The sequence below is a fragment of the Emys orbicularis genome, chromosome 8 (assembly GCF_028017835.1).
Source record: "Emys orbicularis isolate rEmyOrb1 chromosome 8, rEmyOrb1.hap1, whole genome shotgun sequence".
NCBI lineage: Eukaryota > Metazoa > Chordata > Testudines > Emydidae > Emys > Emys orbicularis.
The window spans coordinates 74936208-74952919 of record NC_088690.1 but is presented as its reverse complement, the minus strand read 5'-3'; the positions used below and the strand labels follow the sequence as shown (position 1 = coordinate 74952919).

Here is a 16712-nt window from a genome sequence, read left to right as displayed (position 1 = left end):
TTACACCAACTGTCATAACTATAAAGGGAAGGGTGACAGCTCTCCTGTGTACAGTGCTATGGAATCCCTCCTAGCCAGAGACTCCAAATCCTTTTACCTGTAAAGGGTTAAGAAGCTCGGGTAACCTGGCTGACACCTGACCCCAAGGACCAATAAGGGGACAAGATACTTTCAAATCTTGGGGGGGGGAAAGGCTTTTGTGTGTGCTCTTTGTTTTAAGGGGTTGTTCGCTCTTGGGACTGAGAGGGACCAGACATCAATCCAGGTTCTCCCCATCTTTCTAAACAAGTCTCTCTTATTTCAAAATTGTAAGTAAAAGCCAGGCAAGGCGTCTTAGATTTACTTTGTTTTCTCAACTTGTAAATGTACCTTTTACTAGAGTGCTTATTTTGTTTGCTATACTTTGAACCTAAGACAGAGGGGGTTCCTCTAAGCTCTTTAAGTTTGATTACCCTGTAAAGTTATTTTCCATACTGATTTTACAGAGATGATTTTTACCTTTTTCTTTAATTAAAAGCCTTCTTTTTAAAAACCTGATTGATTTCTCCTTGTTTTAAGATCCAAAAGGGGTTTGGATCTGTATTCACCAGGAGTTGGTGAAAGGAAGGAGGGGGGAAGGGTCAATTTCTCCTTATTTAAGATCCAAGGAGTTTGGATCTGTATTCACCAGGGAATTGGTGAAGGTCTCTCAAGGCTACCCAGGAAAGGGAATTAGCTTTGGGATGGTGGCAGCGGACCAGAACTAAGCTGGTAGATAAGCTTAGAAGTCTTCATGCAGGCCCCTACATTTGTACCCTAAAGTTCAAAGTAGGGATACAGCCTTGACACCAACCCTCCTTCATCAAAGGCACTAAACAGTGCCAACATATGCCCCAACCTAAATTCCTTGTACAGAGAGGAAATGGGGTCTATACATCCGGCTCTTGAAGTGGAGACCTTCCTTGACAACTCCTAGGAGAATCCCCAGTGTTTGAAGTACACTGTCTTCTAGAGAGACCAGGACATGGGCACTGAATCCTCTAAAACACACAGCTATGAGGATCTCCTTTATACCCTTTTGATCTGAGGCAGGTTTTTAGTTAGAAACTTAGCTGCAGGCTCCTCCCATACCCTGGGTTAGCTGACAAAACTTCCTCCATTAGGGTGACTTCCAGCCTATTCTTGAACCTATGGAGTAAACTGATCGCAGGTCAAGCAGCCCCAAAGAGAATGTTTTTTACCCAGGCAGGCTAAGAACGGTTGGTAACTTTTTTGGCACATGGAGCACATTATTTAAATCCATCTCTGGATGACTGTGGTGATGCCAAAGGATATTTAAAACAAAAAAAGAAGCAGTAAACTAATGTGAATTTTTAAAAAAAACACAGCTAACACTAATCACAGTTGAAGTGAGACGTTGGGGAAAGGGAAATTATCACCAGAAAAACACTGCTGAGTAGCAGTATCATGAGGTGATCCCACCTGGAGTGCCCTCTTTGACAAGCCACACCACACCAGCTGCAGCTGCCTCAGTTTCCCCTTCACTGCTTCTGATTACAAACAACCCTTGCAAGGTTAATTTATTACAAAAGGAAGGCCATTGCACATAAACCATAACGCAAGCTCGACAGCCATAGTTCAGATAGTACATCAAGTAGAGCCCCAGCATCTCTCTTTACACTGAGGCTCTCCAGTGCAGATCCAGCATCTCTCACCATTCCTTGTTGCCCAGCTTTCAGCTCTCTCTGGCCCTCTGGCTTCAGCTAGCCAGCACACATCTCCCTCTGCTGCCCTCAGCCTCCAGCCCTCTCTGGCCAGGGCTGGTCAGGAAGCTCAGCAGGCTAGTCCCTCCACTGGCTTCCTGACTATTTCTCCCTCTTCCCCAGAGACCTCCTCCAGTCTCCTCACTCGCAGGTAGCTGTCACTTTCCTTTTTCTTGACTGACTCTCACTTAGTGCTCTCAAGCAGCTCTGAGTCTCCCTCCTACCTCCAGGGCCCAGGTGCCCTCTTTTAAGCCTAACTGGGAGGCAGCTGACGAGTCCCAGGTACACTGGCCCCACTCCCTCTTAAAGGCCAGTGTCACCCTGTAACACAGAAACTATCATCTGTAACCCACTGTGAGGGCAGAGAGGAGTCTGAGGATCAATGTGTGCAACCCTCCAAAGCTGTTTCAGGACTCACAAGATAAAATGCACAATTCCCAGACAGCGGACATGCCGAGGCAATGGAGGTGGTGGGGGGGGATCAGATATGGGAAGGGAAGGGAAGGGGACAACAGCATCACACACACAGCAGGCCTGGTGGGGAGACTCCACATACTGTGCACATGAGCAGCTGCACAATGATATCCTATCAAACCTGTCTCTGACTCCAAGGTCAGGGCACTCACCACAACACCAAACTGCTCAGACTCAGCCAGCTCATTGTACTCGTCTCTCAGCTCTGACAGCATCTTCAGCTGCTCTGGCTCTGGCATCTGCTTAATCAGGTTCTGAGGGAGAAACACGTGAGTCAGTGTAGCACAGTCATATGAATCAGGCCCCCTGGCAAGAACAAGAGAAGGTGGCTGATTCCTACATGATGTGGAATGAAGGCAGCTCTGGAAGCCATGGGCCCTCTTACCCAAGAAAGGAGGCAATGTTCTTAGGAAAGATTGATATCCCATCAGCTCATTTCTCCAAACAGACCTCAGTCCAGCAAATACAAGGGGGTCTCCACTGCAGGGAAAGATGTTTGACTCCCTCATCCTCACTCACCTGCACCATGGACTCAGTCAGCACAGCCTCATTCACCTCCAGGATTACATTCTTGATCTCCTCGTAAGGCATACGGAAGGAGCCCAGGAAAATCGCTGCCAGGGTAACAAAAAGAAGCACAAATAAATCTATGGGGACAGTGTTCAGCCAAGAACTACATAGAGACAAAGTCACTTTATGCCTCAGTCGGCTCTCTCCATTCAGCCCCATCAGTAAGCTTATGCACACCCCTGGACTCATGGGCAACTCCCTAATTCCAACATACTCACAGAGATTCTGTGCACTCTTTGAATCCAACACTTTCAGCTCTTTGACCTTTTTCTTTTGTGTACTCTTCTCCGGTCCGCCTTCCTGGTCTTGCTTTGCTGCATGCACAGGAAATTAAGGTGAGTAGAGACAAGAGGAGCTTTCACCCACATCTTGGAAGCACAGCGCTTCTCCACACTGCCAAATAAAGCTGCCTGCTGCTCAGAGCTCTGTCCAGTCCATGTTCCACAAACCACTACACAGGCCACAGACATTTACAGAGGACAGGGAGAGATCAGGGCAGCTGCTCTCACTAGATTTACCTTCCTGCTCAGGGACAGAGAAGCAGCCTTGACTCTTCCAGACAGAAGAGAAATATTCTAGCAATAGGACATTTGCTGCAATATGTACTGGGCGAGCACAGAGACCTCAGGGATGGGTGACAAAGCCCATATTGATAGGGCCCTACCAAATTCACGGTCCATTTTGGTCAATTTCATGGTCATAGGATTTTTAAAAATCGTAAATTTCATGATTTCAGCTATTTAAATCTGAAATGTCATGGTGTTGTAATTGTAGGGGTCCTGACCCAAAAAGGACTGGGGGGGGTGGGGGTGTCACAAGGTTATTGTGTGTAAGGGAGGTTGTGGAACTGCTACCCTTACTTCTGCACTGCTGCTGGCGGTGGCGTGGCCTTCAGAGGTGGGCAGCTGGAGAGCAGCGGCTGCTGCCCGGGAGCCCAGCTCTGAAGGCAGTGCCAGCAGCAGTGCAGAAGTAAGGATGGCATGGTGTGGTACTGTCTCCCTTACTTCTGTGCTGCTGCCTGTGGAGCTGGGGCCTCAGTCAGCAGCCGCCACTCTCTGGCTGCCCAGCTCTGAAGGCAGCAGCGCAGAAGTAAGGGTGGCAATACTGTGACCCCTCCTAAAATAACCTTGCGATCCCCGTGCAACTCCCTTTTGGGTCAGGACCCACAATTTGAGAAACGCTGGTCTCTCCTGTGAAATCTGTATAGTATAGGGTAAAAGCACACACAAGACCAGATTTCACGGTCCGTGATGCGTTTTTCACGGCCGTGAATTTGGTAGGGCCCTACATATTGAATCTTCCCCCGGTGCATTGGCAAAATGTCTCACACCCTGACAGAGGCTCTTTTCTCATGTGGGTTGGGGGATCTTCCAGTCATCACTCCAGAGATTTGCATCTTAGGGATCATGGGTCTGAAAACACCCTATAAAGAGCTTGGCTCTGGCCCCAGGATCCCATTCTCACCTTCTCAGATATGCAATAGCTTCCCCAAGAAGAGAGAAGACTGAGATGGCATGCTGCCCAAACACCTAAAAGCTCACTCCTTCATTGGCTGCACGCCCCTTGATCCCATGATCTCCCACGGAATGGGGGCAGAGGATATACTAATTCCAGAAGACTAACAGCAATAGAGGCAAGCTGATGGAACGAAGGAAAGGGTTATTAACTCCCTCAAACTGCAGCATGGCTACCAAGTTCTCTTGAGTATATTCATAGATTCCAAAGCCAGAAGGGACCATCATGATCATCTAGTCTGACCTCCAGTATAAGACAGACCAGAGACCTACCCCAAAATAATTCCTAGAGTGGAACTTTGAGAAAAACTTCCAATCTTGATTTAAAAATGGTTAGTGATGGAGAATCCACTACACCCTTTCGTAAATTGTTAATTACTCTCACTGTCAAAGACTTATGCCTTATTTCCAGTCTGAATTTGACTAGTTTCAACTTCTACCCATTGGATTATGTTATCCTTTCTCTGCTAGAGTGAAGAGCCCATTATTAAATATTTGTTCCCCATGCAGATACTTCTAGACTAATCAAGTCACCCCTTAACATTTTCTTTGTTAAGCTAAATAGATTGAGCTCTTTGAATCTATCACTACAAGGCAAGTTTTCTAATCCTTTAACCATTCTTGTGGCTCTTCTCTGAACCTTTTCCAATTTATCAAAATCCTTCTTGAATTGTGGGCACCAGAATTGGATACAGTATTTCAGCAGCAGTTGAAGTGCCAAATATAGAGGTAAAATAACCTTTCTACATCCATTCAAGATTCCCATTTATGCATCCCAGGAACACATTAGCTCTTTTGGCCACAGCGTCTATTGGGAGCGTGTGTTCAGTTGATTAACCACCCCCACCCTCTGAAATGTTTTCAGAGTCACTGCTTCCCAGGATAGAGTCCTCTGTCCTGTAAGTATGGACTACATTTTTTGTTCCTAAATGTATACATTTAGCCATATTAAAATGCATATTGTTTGCTTGTGTCCAGTTCACTAAGCAATCCAGATCACTCAGTATCAGTGACCTGTCCTCTTCATTATTTACCATGCCTCCCATTTTTGTGTCAACTGCAAACTTTATCAGTGATGATTTTACGTTTTCTTCCAGGTCACTGATAAAAATGTTAAATAGTATAGGGCCAAAAAGAGATTCCTGTGGGACCCCACTGGAAACACACCCACTTCATGATAATTCCCTGTTTATAATTACATTTTGAGACTTATCCGCTAGCCAGTTTTTAATCCATTTAATGTATGCCATGTTAAATTAATATCATCCTAGTTTTTTTAGTCAAAATTTTATGTAGTACGAAGTTAAACGCCGTACAGAAGTCTAAGTATATGACATCAACACTATTACCGTTATCAACTAAAACTGTAATCTCAACAAAAAAGATATCAAGTTAGTTTGACAGGATCAATTCTCCATAGCCCCTGTTGATTTGCATTAATTACATTACCCTCCTTTTATTCTTTATTAAGTCCTGTACCAGTCGCTCCATTTTCTTGCCTGGCATTGATGTCAGGCTGACAGGCTTTTAATTACTTAGGTCATCCCAACTACCCTTTTAAAAACTGGCACATTAGATTTTTTTTGCTATTCTAGAACTTCCCCAGCACTCCAAGACTTATTGAAAATCAACATTAATAGTTCAGCAAGCTCCTCAGCCAACTCTTTTACAACTCTTGGATGAAATCATGTGGACAGGGCCGGCTCTAGGCACCAGCAAAACAAGCTGGTGCTTGGGGCGGCACATTTTTAGGGGCGGCATGGCCGGCGCCAGAATGCCGCCCCTAAAAATGTGCCCCGGCCGCCCTAGCTCACCTCCGCTGCTGCTGCCGCTCGCGCGCCGCTACTCGCCCTCCCTCCCAGGCTCGGAGGGGGAGCAGCGGCGCGCGAATCAGCTGTTTCGCGCGCCGCGGCCGCTCGGGGTCTCCCCCTCCCTCCCAGGCTCTCAAACCTGGGAGGGAGGGGGAGATCCCGAGCAGCTGCGGCACGCAAAACAGCCGTTTCGCGCGCCGCTGCCACTCGGAGTCTCCCCCTCCCTCCCAGGCTCTCAAACCTGGGAGGGAGGGGGAGATCCTGAGCGGCCGCGGCGCGCAAAACAGCCGTTTCGCGCGCCGCTGCCACTCGGAGTCTCCCCCTCCCTCCCAGGTTTGAGAGCCTGGGAGGGAGGGGGAGGAGCGGCGCCCGCACCGCGGCCACTCGGAGTCTCCCCCTCCCTCCCAGGTTTGAGAGCCTGGGAGGGAGGGGGAGGAGCGGCGCCCGCGCCGCGGCCACTCGGAGTCTCCCCCTCCCTCCCAGGTTTGAGAGCCTGGGAGGGAGGGGGAGGAGCGGCGCCCGCGCCACGGCCACTCGGAGTCTCCCCCTCCCTCCCAGGTTTGAGAGCCTGGGAGGGAGGGGGAGGAGCGGCGCCCGTGCCGCGGCCACTCGGAGTCTCCCCCTCCCTCCCAGGTTTGAGAGCCTGGGGGGAGGAGGCAGGGAAGGGGCGGAGCTGAGGCGGGGCCGGGGGTGGGGTAATTAAAAAACAGGGGGGAGGGAGGGGCGGCCAAAATTGTTTTTGCCTTGGGCGGCAAAAATCCTAGAGCCGGCCCTGCATGTGGACCTGCTGATTTTAAAAAGTCTGACTTTAAAAGCTTCTGTTTAACATTCTCCAGAGATTCTAGTGGAATGGAAAGAGTGTTATCACCATATGATGAGACTATATCATCTGTTTTCCCCCAATTACAGAACAGAAATATTTATTGAACACTTCTGCTTTTTCTGCATTACTATTGATAATTCTACCATTTCCATCTAATAATGGACCTATACCACTGTTAGGATTCTTTTTGTTCCTGATATATTTGAAAAACTCCTTATTGTCCTTAATTCTGCTGGCCATAGATTGCTCCTTGTGACCCTTTGCTTCTCTTATTAATTTTCTACAAATTATTAACTTCTGATTTATATTCAATACTATCAACTTCCCCTTTCTTTCATATGTTTATTTATATATTAAAAAAATATAAAAAGCTGCCTTCACTTCCCCTTTAAACCAGGTCATTTATTTAACCAACACAGCCTTCTTCCTCAATTGTGGCTTTTTAGGCAGCTAGTGCAGTGTTCTTAAATGATTCCTAATCATCATTCACATTTCTCTGATTAAATTCTTCCTCCCAGCTGGTTTGGCTCATAGGTGACTACAAAGGGCAGAATCAACCCCTCCACCTCCTGAGGAGTGCATGAGACAGTATTAAGCTGCAACAGTGATCTAAATAACAGATAGATTTCCCTACAATATATTTGGCAGAAGGAACATTAACTGCCAATCACATTCTCTCAGGACTGCCCCGACTAACCCCAATACCCTGCTCTTCTTTCACATTGAGACCATACTGCCCAGAGTAACATGGAAGGGAAGAGCCACATCTCTCTCCTCAGAAGCTAACCCATGATGGTGCTTCCCCTTGGATTCCCTCCCCCTGCCATGTGCTCAAACCCTAGGCTAAAAGCAGACAGAGCAGCTACTGAAAACACAGAGTCACTGACCTAATTTTCTGTGTGTGCATGCACACACAAATGAAGGACACTGCAACTCAGAGAGGCTTAAAGGAAAAGCAGCTGCTATAAAATTCCCAGAGGTCAGAGGGGCTTTTAGGATGAAGGAAGCCCCATACTATGTTCCTGGGGAGCTCTCTCATGAAGGATTTGGGGTGTGGGCAAAGATAACATGAATAAAGAAAGGGGAAAAACATAAAATATATTAAACTGTGCAATCATGTCCCTAGGAAAGGGATGGGGACTTTAGGTTTAAAACTGTACAAAATACCCTGGAGAATAAACTGAGTCTTGGAATTGAGGAAGCAGACAGGAGAGGTGGAAGAGACCTATTAGGTCATTTCTGACTTATCATTCAACAGCAAAGTTCCACAAGGAGGCACAAGTGTGGACTAAAAGTGGGGCTGAGCAGCCTAGAGAGACAGACAGATGTGGAGAGTGGGGAACAGTGCTTAGGCCCTCAGACACTACAGTGATGGATGCTGTATAGACAGAGGATCATCAAGCCACTTTCTTGAACATGGCCCATACAGGAAGCACATGAATCCATTTCTTACCAAATAGCTAAACCTACTATACAAAAACAGCCTCTGTGGCTGAGGACATAGCAACCTCCCTAGAGCCAAACCCATCTGAAACCCTGAGCAAAACCACTGGGGAGATAGAGTAGCTGCACTAAACTTCTCTGCCCTTCACACCTTCCACACGAGTCATTGTGGTTCTCCAATGAGCTATGGCAAGTGAGGTAAAAAGGCTGATGACTGGAGCACCTACGGTACAAACCCAGATCAGCTACAACCAATTAATAACCTCAAGGCCACATACAGACACACACAATACTTAAGCAACCTCTCTCTCTCTCTCTCTCTCTCACAGTCACATTAACCCAATCACAACCAACAGAATTGTTCCACATGGGAAAGTGGTTAATTGGCCCACAATGCCTGCATACACACAGATCAAAGCCTGACAATCACTAAGAGCTTCCCTCCAACTCAGTAGACAAAGATCACCCAAATCAGAGAGAGAGAGAGAGACAAAAAGACAAGGGAAACCTTCCCTGAACCTGGAACGCTCCCACCTCACCTGTCCTGATCAAGTTCAAACCCGGCACCCAATCAGAAGCCCTGGAAACTCTGGACACCTCCCCCCCCTTCATGGCTGACATAGGCTAGTGATGGTTATCAGTGATAAATGAGAAAGAATATCAATTCCCCCTTCAAAGGGGGGTAGGCTTCACCCACTCCTCTTAGAAGATGACCTAGCTAGAGATCAATGCTTTCATCACCTGCAGTTTGGACTAGTGTAACTCACTAGGCTAAGGTGCAACTGCTACAAAGAGGCTGAAGCAACATACCTCATTAGCAACAAAAGCGTATGCAAAATATCACAAACCTCATGGGTCACCATTAACTCCACAGCAGAATTCAAAGTCCTGGTCCCCTAATGTACAAGGCACCTGCCAGATGAGGACTTGGCTACCTCAAAGACTGTCTCATCTTCACAATCCCCCAAAACAACTACATTTCATAGGAACAATGTAGCTGGAGACACCCAGGTCGTGGGAACAGGACTCCCTGCTGCAGGACTACCTGCCTGAAACTCAAACAAACAGATCGACCCCAAGGGTGACTGTGCTCAGACATAAATAAAGTCTCCCCAACAAACCAACACTCAAAATAATTCTTCCAGGTACAGCATCACACTTCAGGCCAAAACACCTTTTGAGGCTCCTAGGCAGAGCTCAGCAATCATACAGAGGGGGGGGGGGGGCTATACAGAAAACTAAGACAGATGGAGCACTTCCCCTTTCCTGGAGACACCCTTTTCCCTGGGTCCCACAGGGACAGAAGACAGTCCCCTCCCCAAAGAGACGCCTCTTCCCCCCTCCCTGGGTCCCACAGGGACAGAACACAGTTCCCTCCCCAGATACACGCCTCTTCCCCCCTCCCCAGAGAAACACGTCTTCCCTCATCCCTGGGTCCCATAGGGACAGAACACCGCCCCCTCCCCAAAGAGACGCCTCTTCCCCCCATGCCTGGATCCCACACAGATAGAACACAGCTCCCTCCCCAGAGATCTCTCTTTGCTGGATTAGGTCAGAACACATCGCTCTGCTATGAGCCACAGAGCCCAGAAGCCCCCACTTCTCTCTGGCGTTCTGGTACAGAATTCAGCTGCAGATTTCACTACAAGCACAAGGTTGTAGCATTACAGACAGCACACAACTCCCCTGTGCTGCCCCCTCCCCCTGACTTGTACAGGATCTTGGGGAGAAGGTCGGGGGGCAGATATCAGAGCAGGACTCCTGCGGCACAGCAGGCAGAATAAAGCTTTCCAAAGCTTGGCTCGCCACCTGGTGTCTGCTCCTGGGCTGAGCAAGCCCCCCTCCTCAATCCCACCGTACAGCACTTGGGACACCAAGAGGGAGGAGCAGGACTTCTGAGATATACACCACAAATTATAAAGAAAGCTATATCAACAAGAAATCATTGGTCACATACACGGTTACCTCTGCATGGCTCCCACGACAGCTGGGGAAGACACCCCCTCCCCCAGAGCACCTGGGATAATAATCCAGTTCTTCCCCCCTCCACACACACACACACACACACACACACACCCCCCGAAAAGGCAATAAAAATCTTGCAGCAGGGCAACTCTGCTCCCCAGGCACAGCTGGGATAACACAGCAGCTGGAGGGGGAAGGCTTACCCCGACTGTGACTGCTTTGTACTCTGCACCGCTTGTGGGGGGATAACCCCCACTCCCAGTCTCACAGAGAGGAATTCCTCTCCCCCCCAGAGGTGGGAAGATAGCCCCATATTGCAGATGTGTAAGCTCCTTTCCCTGGCACAGCTGTGGCATCCCCCTCCAGTAGCTGTACTTAGCAGGGTGCAGGAGAGGGTAATCCCTGGCTGTCGGAGGAGTCTAGGAGATGGGTAATTCAGGCTGTTAGCTCCCCAGACTCTAGATAGCGGGGGGGTTTCCACTCTGAGCTCCCTGCACATACAGCTCCTACTTTCCTGTCTCAGCACAGGCAGGGAGCAGCCTCTTGCTCTGGTCCCCACACTGTGCAAGTGAAGCCTTCCTGCCTTTGCTTGCACTCAACTCAGTGTGACTGTTAGGAGTGCAGCACAGTGACAGCTCCAGCAGCAGCTTTGCCTCAGCTAGCCTCACCCTCCCCACAGACTCCTCCCTTGCTCAATCTTTTTATTTTCTGCGTCATAAACACAAAATGGAGATGATGGGGAAGGAAAACACCATGCCTAAAATGGCTGAATGCAGCAGGGCAAGCAAGCAAGCGGCATGACAGTGCAAGAGCACCCCCTGCTGCTGGAAAAGAGGAAATGAAGGAGCTGCTCAGCCAGCTTGCCAGCTCTGAAACAATGGGCTCACTTCTCCGGGAAATCCTGTCTGGAGATGCTTCCTACCTGCACTCTGCAGAAAGGAGACTAGGGAGAGCAAGCTCTGATAATCCCTGGGACAGAGCCCGCTGGAACTAGCCAGATGCTGCATTATACACACAGGCTGTGCCTAGGAAAAGTTACAACATAGCCTGGCCTACTCTGAATCACTGCACCTGATCAACATAGCCCTAAGGTCGGGGGGAGCAAGGGCATCACACACCCATGTTACACAAACTCAGCTACTTCAGGCCTCTATGCCAAAGATACAACATGCCCTCGACACAGAGCGTGATGACTACTAGACTCATGGTAAAAGGCCATTACATTAACCTCAAACTCCCTCTTCCCTTTGAGAGCCTCTTAAAGATCACAAACACTAATCCATGGCAGTCACCCCAACATAACAGAAAGAAGGAAAGAGAAGCTGTTTTAGAAAGGAAAAATATTTGAGAGGTAAGAAAAGCAGATTCCAAACAATAAGTACACATCTATTTAAAATGCAGATACAGCCATGCTGCGCACACCACAAATCTCAGTAACTGCATCGCCTCACTAGCACCACACCACCCTCATCTTACCTTTGCTTTGTGGCCTCCCACACTGCACCTTTTGACCTCACGCATTGTATCATGTCTAAAATAGAAATAAGATCCTCAGGCCAATGAGAGTATTCCATTTGTTCTATAAAGGGCCCAGACCTTTCAGGTACTGCAGAAATCGTAGCCATCCTTCACCTTCTGCTGTTCCTCTCCACATCCCAAAATACCCCAGTTTTAGGAACACTGCAAACTGCATCTGCTTTTGCTGTAGTGAGGGGGAATCTTGCATTGTTGCGTCCACTTCCTGTGCTGAGAGCCAGGTTCTCCTCTCCACATGAACATAACTTCTGAGGGGGAAGATGAAGGGAGGCTGGGTCTCAGGACAGGGGGGATATACGAAGGTGGAACCTAGCCATCTCAAGTTTGGCCCATCCTAGCTCTCACACTGAGCAGAGAGGGTCTAGGAGCGAGAGAATCTAGCACCTAATTCTCAGTCAGGCCCGGAGGACAATGGGTATGTGGGAAGTTTGGCACAAGAGTAGGGGCTGGAACCCATTCAAGTGCATCTGCATCCAGTAGTAGGGGTCTCAGTGTAGCACCATAACTCCAGAGTTTCCACTTGCAAGGAGTGCCACACTTCCATAGAAAGCACACACTCCGAGTATTAGCACACAAATATTGTACCCTAATGTGAGAGAGGACCACACAGGTTATTTACAGTGCTGAGCCCAGGAAGCAAACTCTGCACCCATGGAAACACACTGTATGGATCATTTCTTGATAGTAGCATCTTTCCAATATACAGACCAGCTCAAATGAAGCCAGATCTCTGCAGTCATGCCCACATACCCACCCAACTGCACACACAAAATATATGGGGGGGAGGGGGAGCAGGAAGACGGTACTCAATCCTACAGCCATTCAACTGACTGCACCAGTTGCAGGAATCATAGCAATATATTAGACATACAAAGAGAATCCAAGGATCAGTGATTCTATGCCTGGAGTAGCAGGGGTGCTGGAGGTCAGAACTGAAATGCATGAGCAGATCTGGGCAGAGGGAATAGAACAGGAGCAGTCAAGGATGTTGCAAATTAGGTGCTTTTACAGAATTACAGCATGGAATAGTGAGGGGTGCAACAAAACAGAATACTGCAGTTTCTGATTATATCAGCAATGTAGGACTGTGTCTGAATGACTAAACACATCTTAGGGACTTGTAACTACTGGCCCAGCATATTCCCAGCACACCCTAGGTGACTCAACAAGGGAGTGCTGGGAAAGTACAAGTAAGAGATTTGGGTGGGTCCAGGATTGGAAAAGCAGAGAGTGCAGGGCAGGAGTGAGGCACACTGGCAGAGCCATGTGGGGAGCCCAGGACTGAACAGCTGAGTGTAGTACAAAGCAAGAGGGAGGTGCACTGAGAGTGCTGTGTGGGCACTCAGGACTGGAATATAGAGGGGCGAGCGGGGAGGGTGTCAGAGCAAGAATGAGGTACACCGGCAGAGCTGTGGAGGAGATCTCCAGGACTGACACAGTCGGAGAGCTGCAGGGTAGTAGTGAAGTGCAACAGCAAAAGTATCTCAGACTTGGGGTCAAGGACAGGGTGTGCATAGTGCCTTCCTTACCCACTGTTCCTCTAGACCACTCTGTTTCATTCACTAGCACAAAACCTACCAATTTCTCCTCTCAAACTGCATAGCAGGAAAGCGTCCAAAAGCCTGGAGGAGCAAAAGCTGCCTGTGTGAGTGCAAGTGATGCCCCCCACCCCCTCACCAAGCTAGCCTGGCAGCAGATTGAAAAACTTCCCTGATTGTCATCTCAGATCACACACAGAAAAGGAAGGAGACAAATCTCCTGTCAGGCTCAGAAGAGAGACAAAGGGCCTCTGAAACGTGAACCAGGCTGCTCCTTCCCCATTCTGGCCAGGGGGCTTTAACATAAAAGAGAGAACCAGATGGGGAAGGTGAGAGGCCTGCCAACACCGCAAAGCCTTTGTCTGCATAAATCCTGCTTTTCCTCTCTTTGTCTCTGAGAAGGAGGCCAGATGAAGGGGAGGAGAAGGGGGGTGTGGGTGGAGAAGGGGGCTGCACCATTGCCTGGGTTACAGATTATCAGATAACCTCCTCCTCCAATCCAATTCCTCTGATATCATTGCTAGTAACTGGAGCCAAAGTGGCTCAACTGCGCACATCTGGTGGCTGCGAGCGGCAGTGCAGGAGCTCTCAGGAAAGCATTAAAACTTAGGGAAACATTTTCCTAAGAAAATAACATGGATTTCCCAAGCGAATGTGTCCTAGAAGGTGCCCCCAAAAGGCACAGGGCTAAGGAATCCCAGAGCAGAGTAAATCCCAGCAAGGAGTTCACTCAGGGTTCCTCTGAAGCCCCAAACTAAATGTTCTCAGTAAAAATCTTACAAACAATGGCCCTGATACCATGACACTGATGCCAGTACTGGGCTCATCATTCTAGGTCATAGGTACCAAATTCCTACAGGCTGTCATATATCTGCAGAATGTAAATGTAAATAATGTAATGGAATGGAATGTAAATAATGCAGGGAGCTTTGCTTATTGCAATAGGGGACTATTATTGGTGGTGTGACTGGAACCTATGGATGACACTAAGGATGAATAGGGAGGAGTGCCCATTGAGCTGGATATGTTTACCATCCCTGGTGCCCACAAATCTAGAGTGTGTGCTGGTGAGAGCTGCTGCTATTACCAGCTTCTGTAGAGAAGGGAAAGAGGCTGATGTTTCAGTATTTTTTGGGAACCAGGTGGACCTGAGTCATGGATCTATCCCAGCCCCAGCTTCCCTCCTCTACTCTGTGCTCCATACCCAAGAAGGCCCACCTCCACATGTGGCAAAATATTAGCATAAGAAGTATTGCCACAACTGGGTTCTGTGTCTCGATTTGTGGCTATGTGAGATGACACAGGGTATTATAAGGAGCGCTCCCTGCTGGGCTGGTCCTGGGTGCCATGCCTAGATTCGGTGTGAGTGCTGTGTGTTAACAGCACTACGAGGGACTGGGTGCTATCCAGACATGAACATATTACACAATGGCAATGTCAGGAGCATGTAGACAGCGTTGTAACTGGGCATGAGATGCAAGTGCTATGTGTTAGGGTTCTGTGTGACAAGGGTGGCACGATGGGAAGAGATAGCCTCTGAGCTACCTTCTCTCTCAACTCTGGTATACCTGGCCAGGGGACTGAGAGGGGTACCATAGGAAGCACTGCCTGTTGGATCCTAAAGGTGCTAGTACTGGTGCTGCATCACTGGATTGTGCACTTTAATGTGGACTCTCCTACCTCCCCAGCAACAGCAGACTGTAGAGTGTCAGGCTTGAAAAACAGACAGGGAATGTTTCCCTGGAACATTGTCCTAAGCAATCAATTCTGCAGAAATTAAGCTGTCATTTTAAAAACAGTTCCTAGCACCTGTGGTTTGAAAGAAAGCCTTCCAAATAGGAGAGTCTGTGCTGGGCTGTCTCCCTGTGAAAACACACCTGTGATTCTCTGCTGGCGGTAACAATGGTGAGGTCATATTGTACACAGGGCTTAGGCATTTTTACCATGGTATTGCTTAACCCCACTCAAAGCAGGACTAGACAACATAGCGGTAAAAATACCTGAGACCACCTGCACTACTCATGCTGTTGCCCTCGCCATCAGAGAATGATGAATCAGTTTTCCAGCATATGGTCCCCATGTTTGCAGACTGACATCTCTGCAAGAAAGCACCAAAGTGAAACTGACAAAATTCTGCCTGTTTTACTGCTGCTACTCAGAATCCCTTGTACAGAAGTGAAAGTGACAAGAAATCATATTTGTATCACCATGTAGGTGCTTGGGGAAGCCATAGGCAACAAAGGCAGGAACTAGAGGACTCTCCAAAAAATAACAGCCAGAAGGGTGGTTGAGTATTGGACCATGTAACTAACAATTGTGAAGTTCTGGGGTGGGTTTCAGTTTGATCAGACACCTTCCATACAGAAGCAGACATAAAAGACAGTTCCCATCCCAGTAAGAATACAAACATTCATCTCTGCCCAGCAAAGATAGGCTTCTCACTGAGTTATTCTCTGAACCTCAGTGGAGGTCTCTGCCCAAATTTTTGTATCAGTCTCCGGTTAGTGGATGTCTGGTACAAGTTTAGTTGCTGGCAGGGACTTCTATCCACTGGGTTCACTGCCAGCAACTAAACTTCTAACATTTTCTGAGCCAGAGTTACCCATATGAAAAGACTTGTGAGCAGGAGAGACTGGGACTAATGCCACCTATGCACTGTATATCTGAGGATGGCACTGTTCTGGCATGTGGGAGCATGTGCTGCGCTCTAGGTTTAACGTGTTCACATCTCTGTACCCAGAGGACCAAGAGCGACCAGCTGAGTAGTAAAAGCAGTGCTGTCATCTGGATCCATACATCGGGCAAAATTTTCAAAAGCACCTAAAGTGACTTAGAAGCCTAAAATCCATTTTCAAAAGTGACTTAGGCACCACTGAGTTTCAGTGAGACCTGGGCTCCTTTGGATATTTTCCCTGCTCTGCCTTAAGGTTACACCTGCCTGGGAATGGCAGCCTAAGGGTGTGCAGGGATTGCTGCCCACACCGCAAATATTATCTTAACCCAGCAGGGCTGCATAAGGATGTTGGTGTGATTAGTATGATCTGGGTCAATGTGCCTAGGACCACAGCATCCAGCTTGTGCTGGGTTATCAGTGTCCCTGTGGCAGGTATTATCTGGGAGTGTAACCAAGCAGGGCAACTTATGCCCATGTGATTGAAGCTCCCAAGTGTCAGTGGAGGATGCAGTAAGGTGTGAGGATCACTGCCCACTGGACAAGTATGATTTGGGGTATTGTGCTCAGGAAAGCAGTGCTGCCCATGTGGCCGGAGCTACGAGGCCATGTAGCCCAGGAGGAC

The 16712-nt window shown here is 48.3% G+C and overlaps 1 protein-coding gene across 1 annotated transcript in view; it reads right to left on the bottom strand.

Moving 5' to 3' along the window:
- DIAPH1 (diaphanous related formin 1) overlaps positions 1-16712 on the bottom strand; it is a 180920-nt gene that overhangs the window by 35301 nt on the left and 128907 nt on the right. Inside the window, exons 20-22 of the mRNA XM_065408815.1 lie at positions 3005-3100; positions 2736-2830; positions 2369-2470 (exon numbers count right to left, since the gene is read on the bottom strand). Of these exons, the coding sequence (XP_065264887.1) occupies positions 2369-2470; positions 2736-2830; positions 3005-3100 (293 nt within the window). The remainder of the gene's footprint in view (positions 1-2368; positions 2471-2735; positions 2831-3004; positions 3101-16712) is intronic.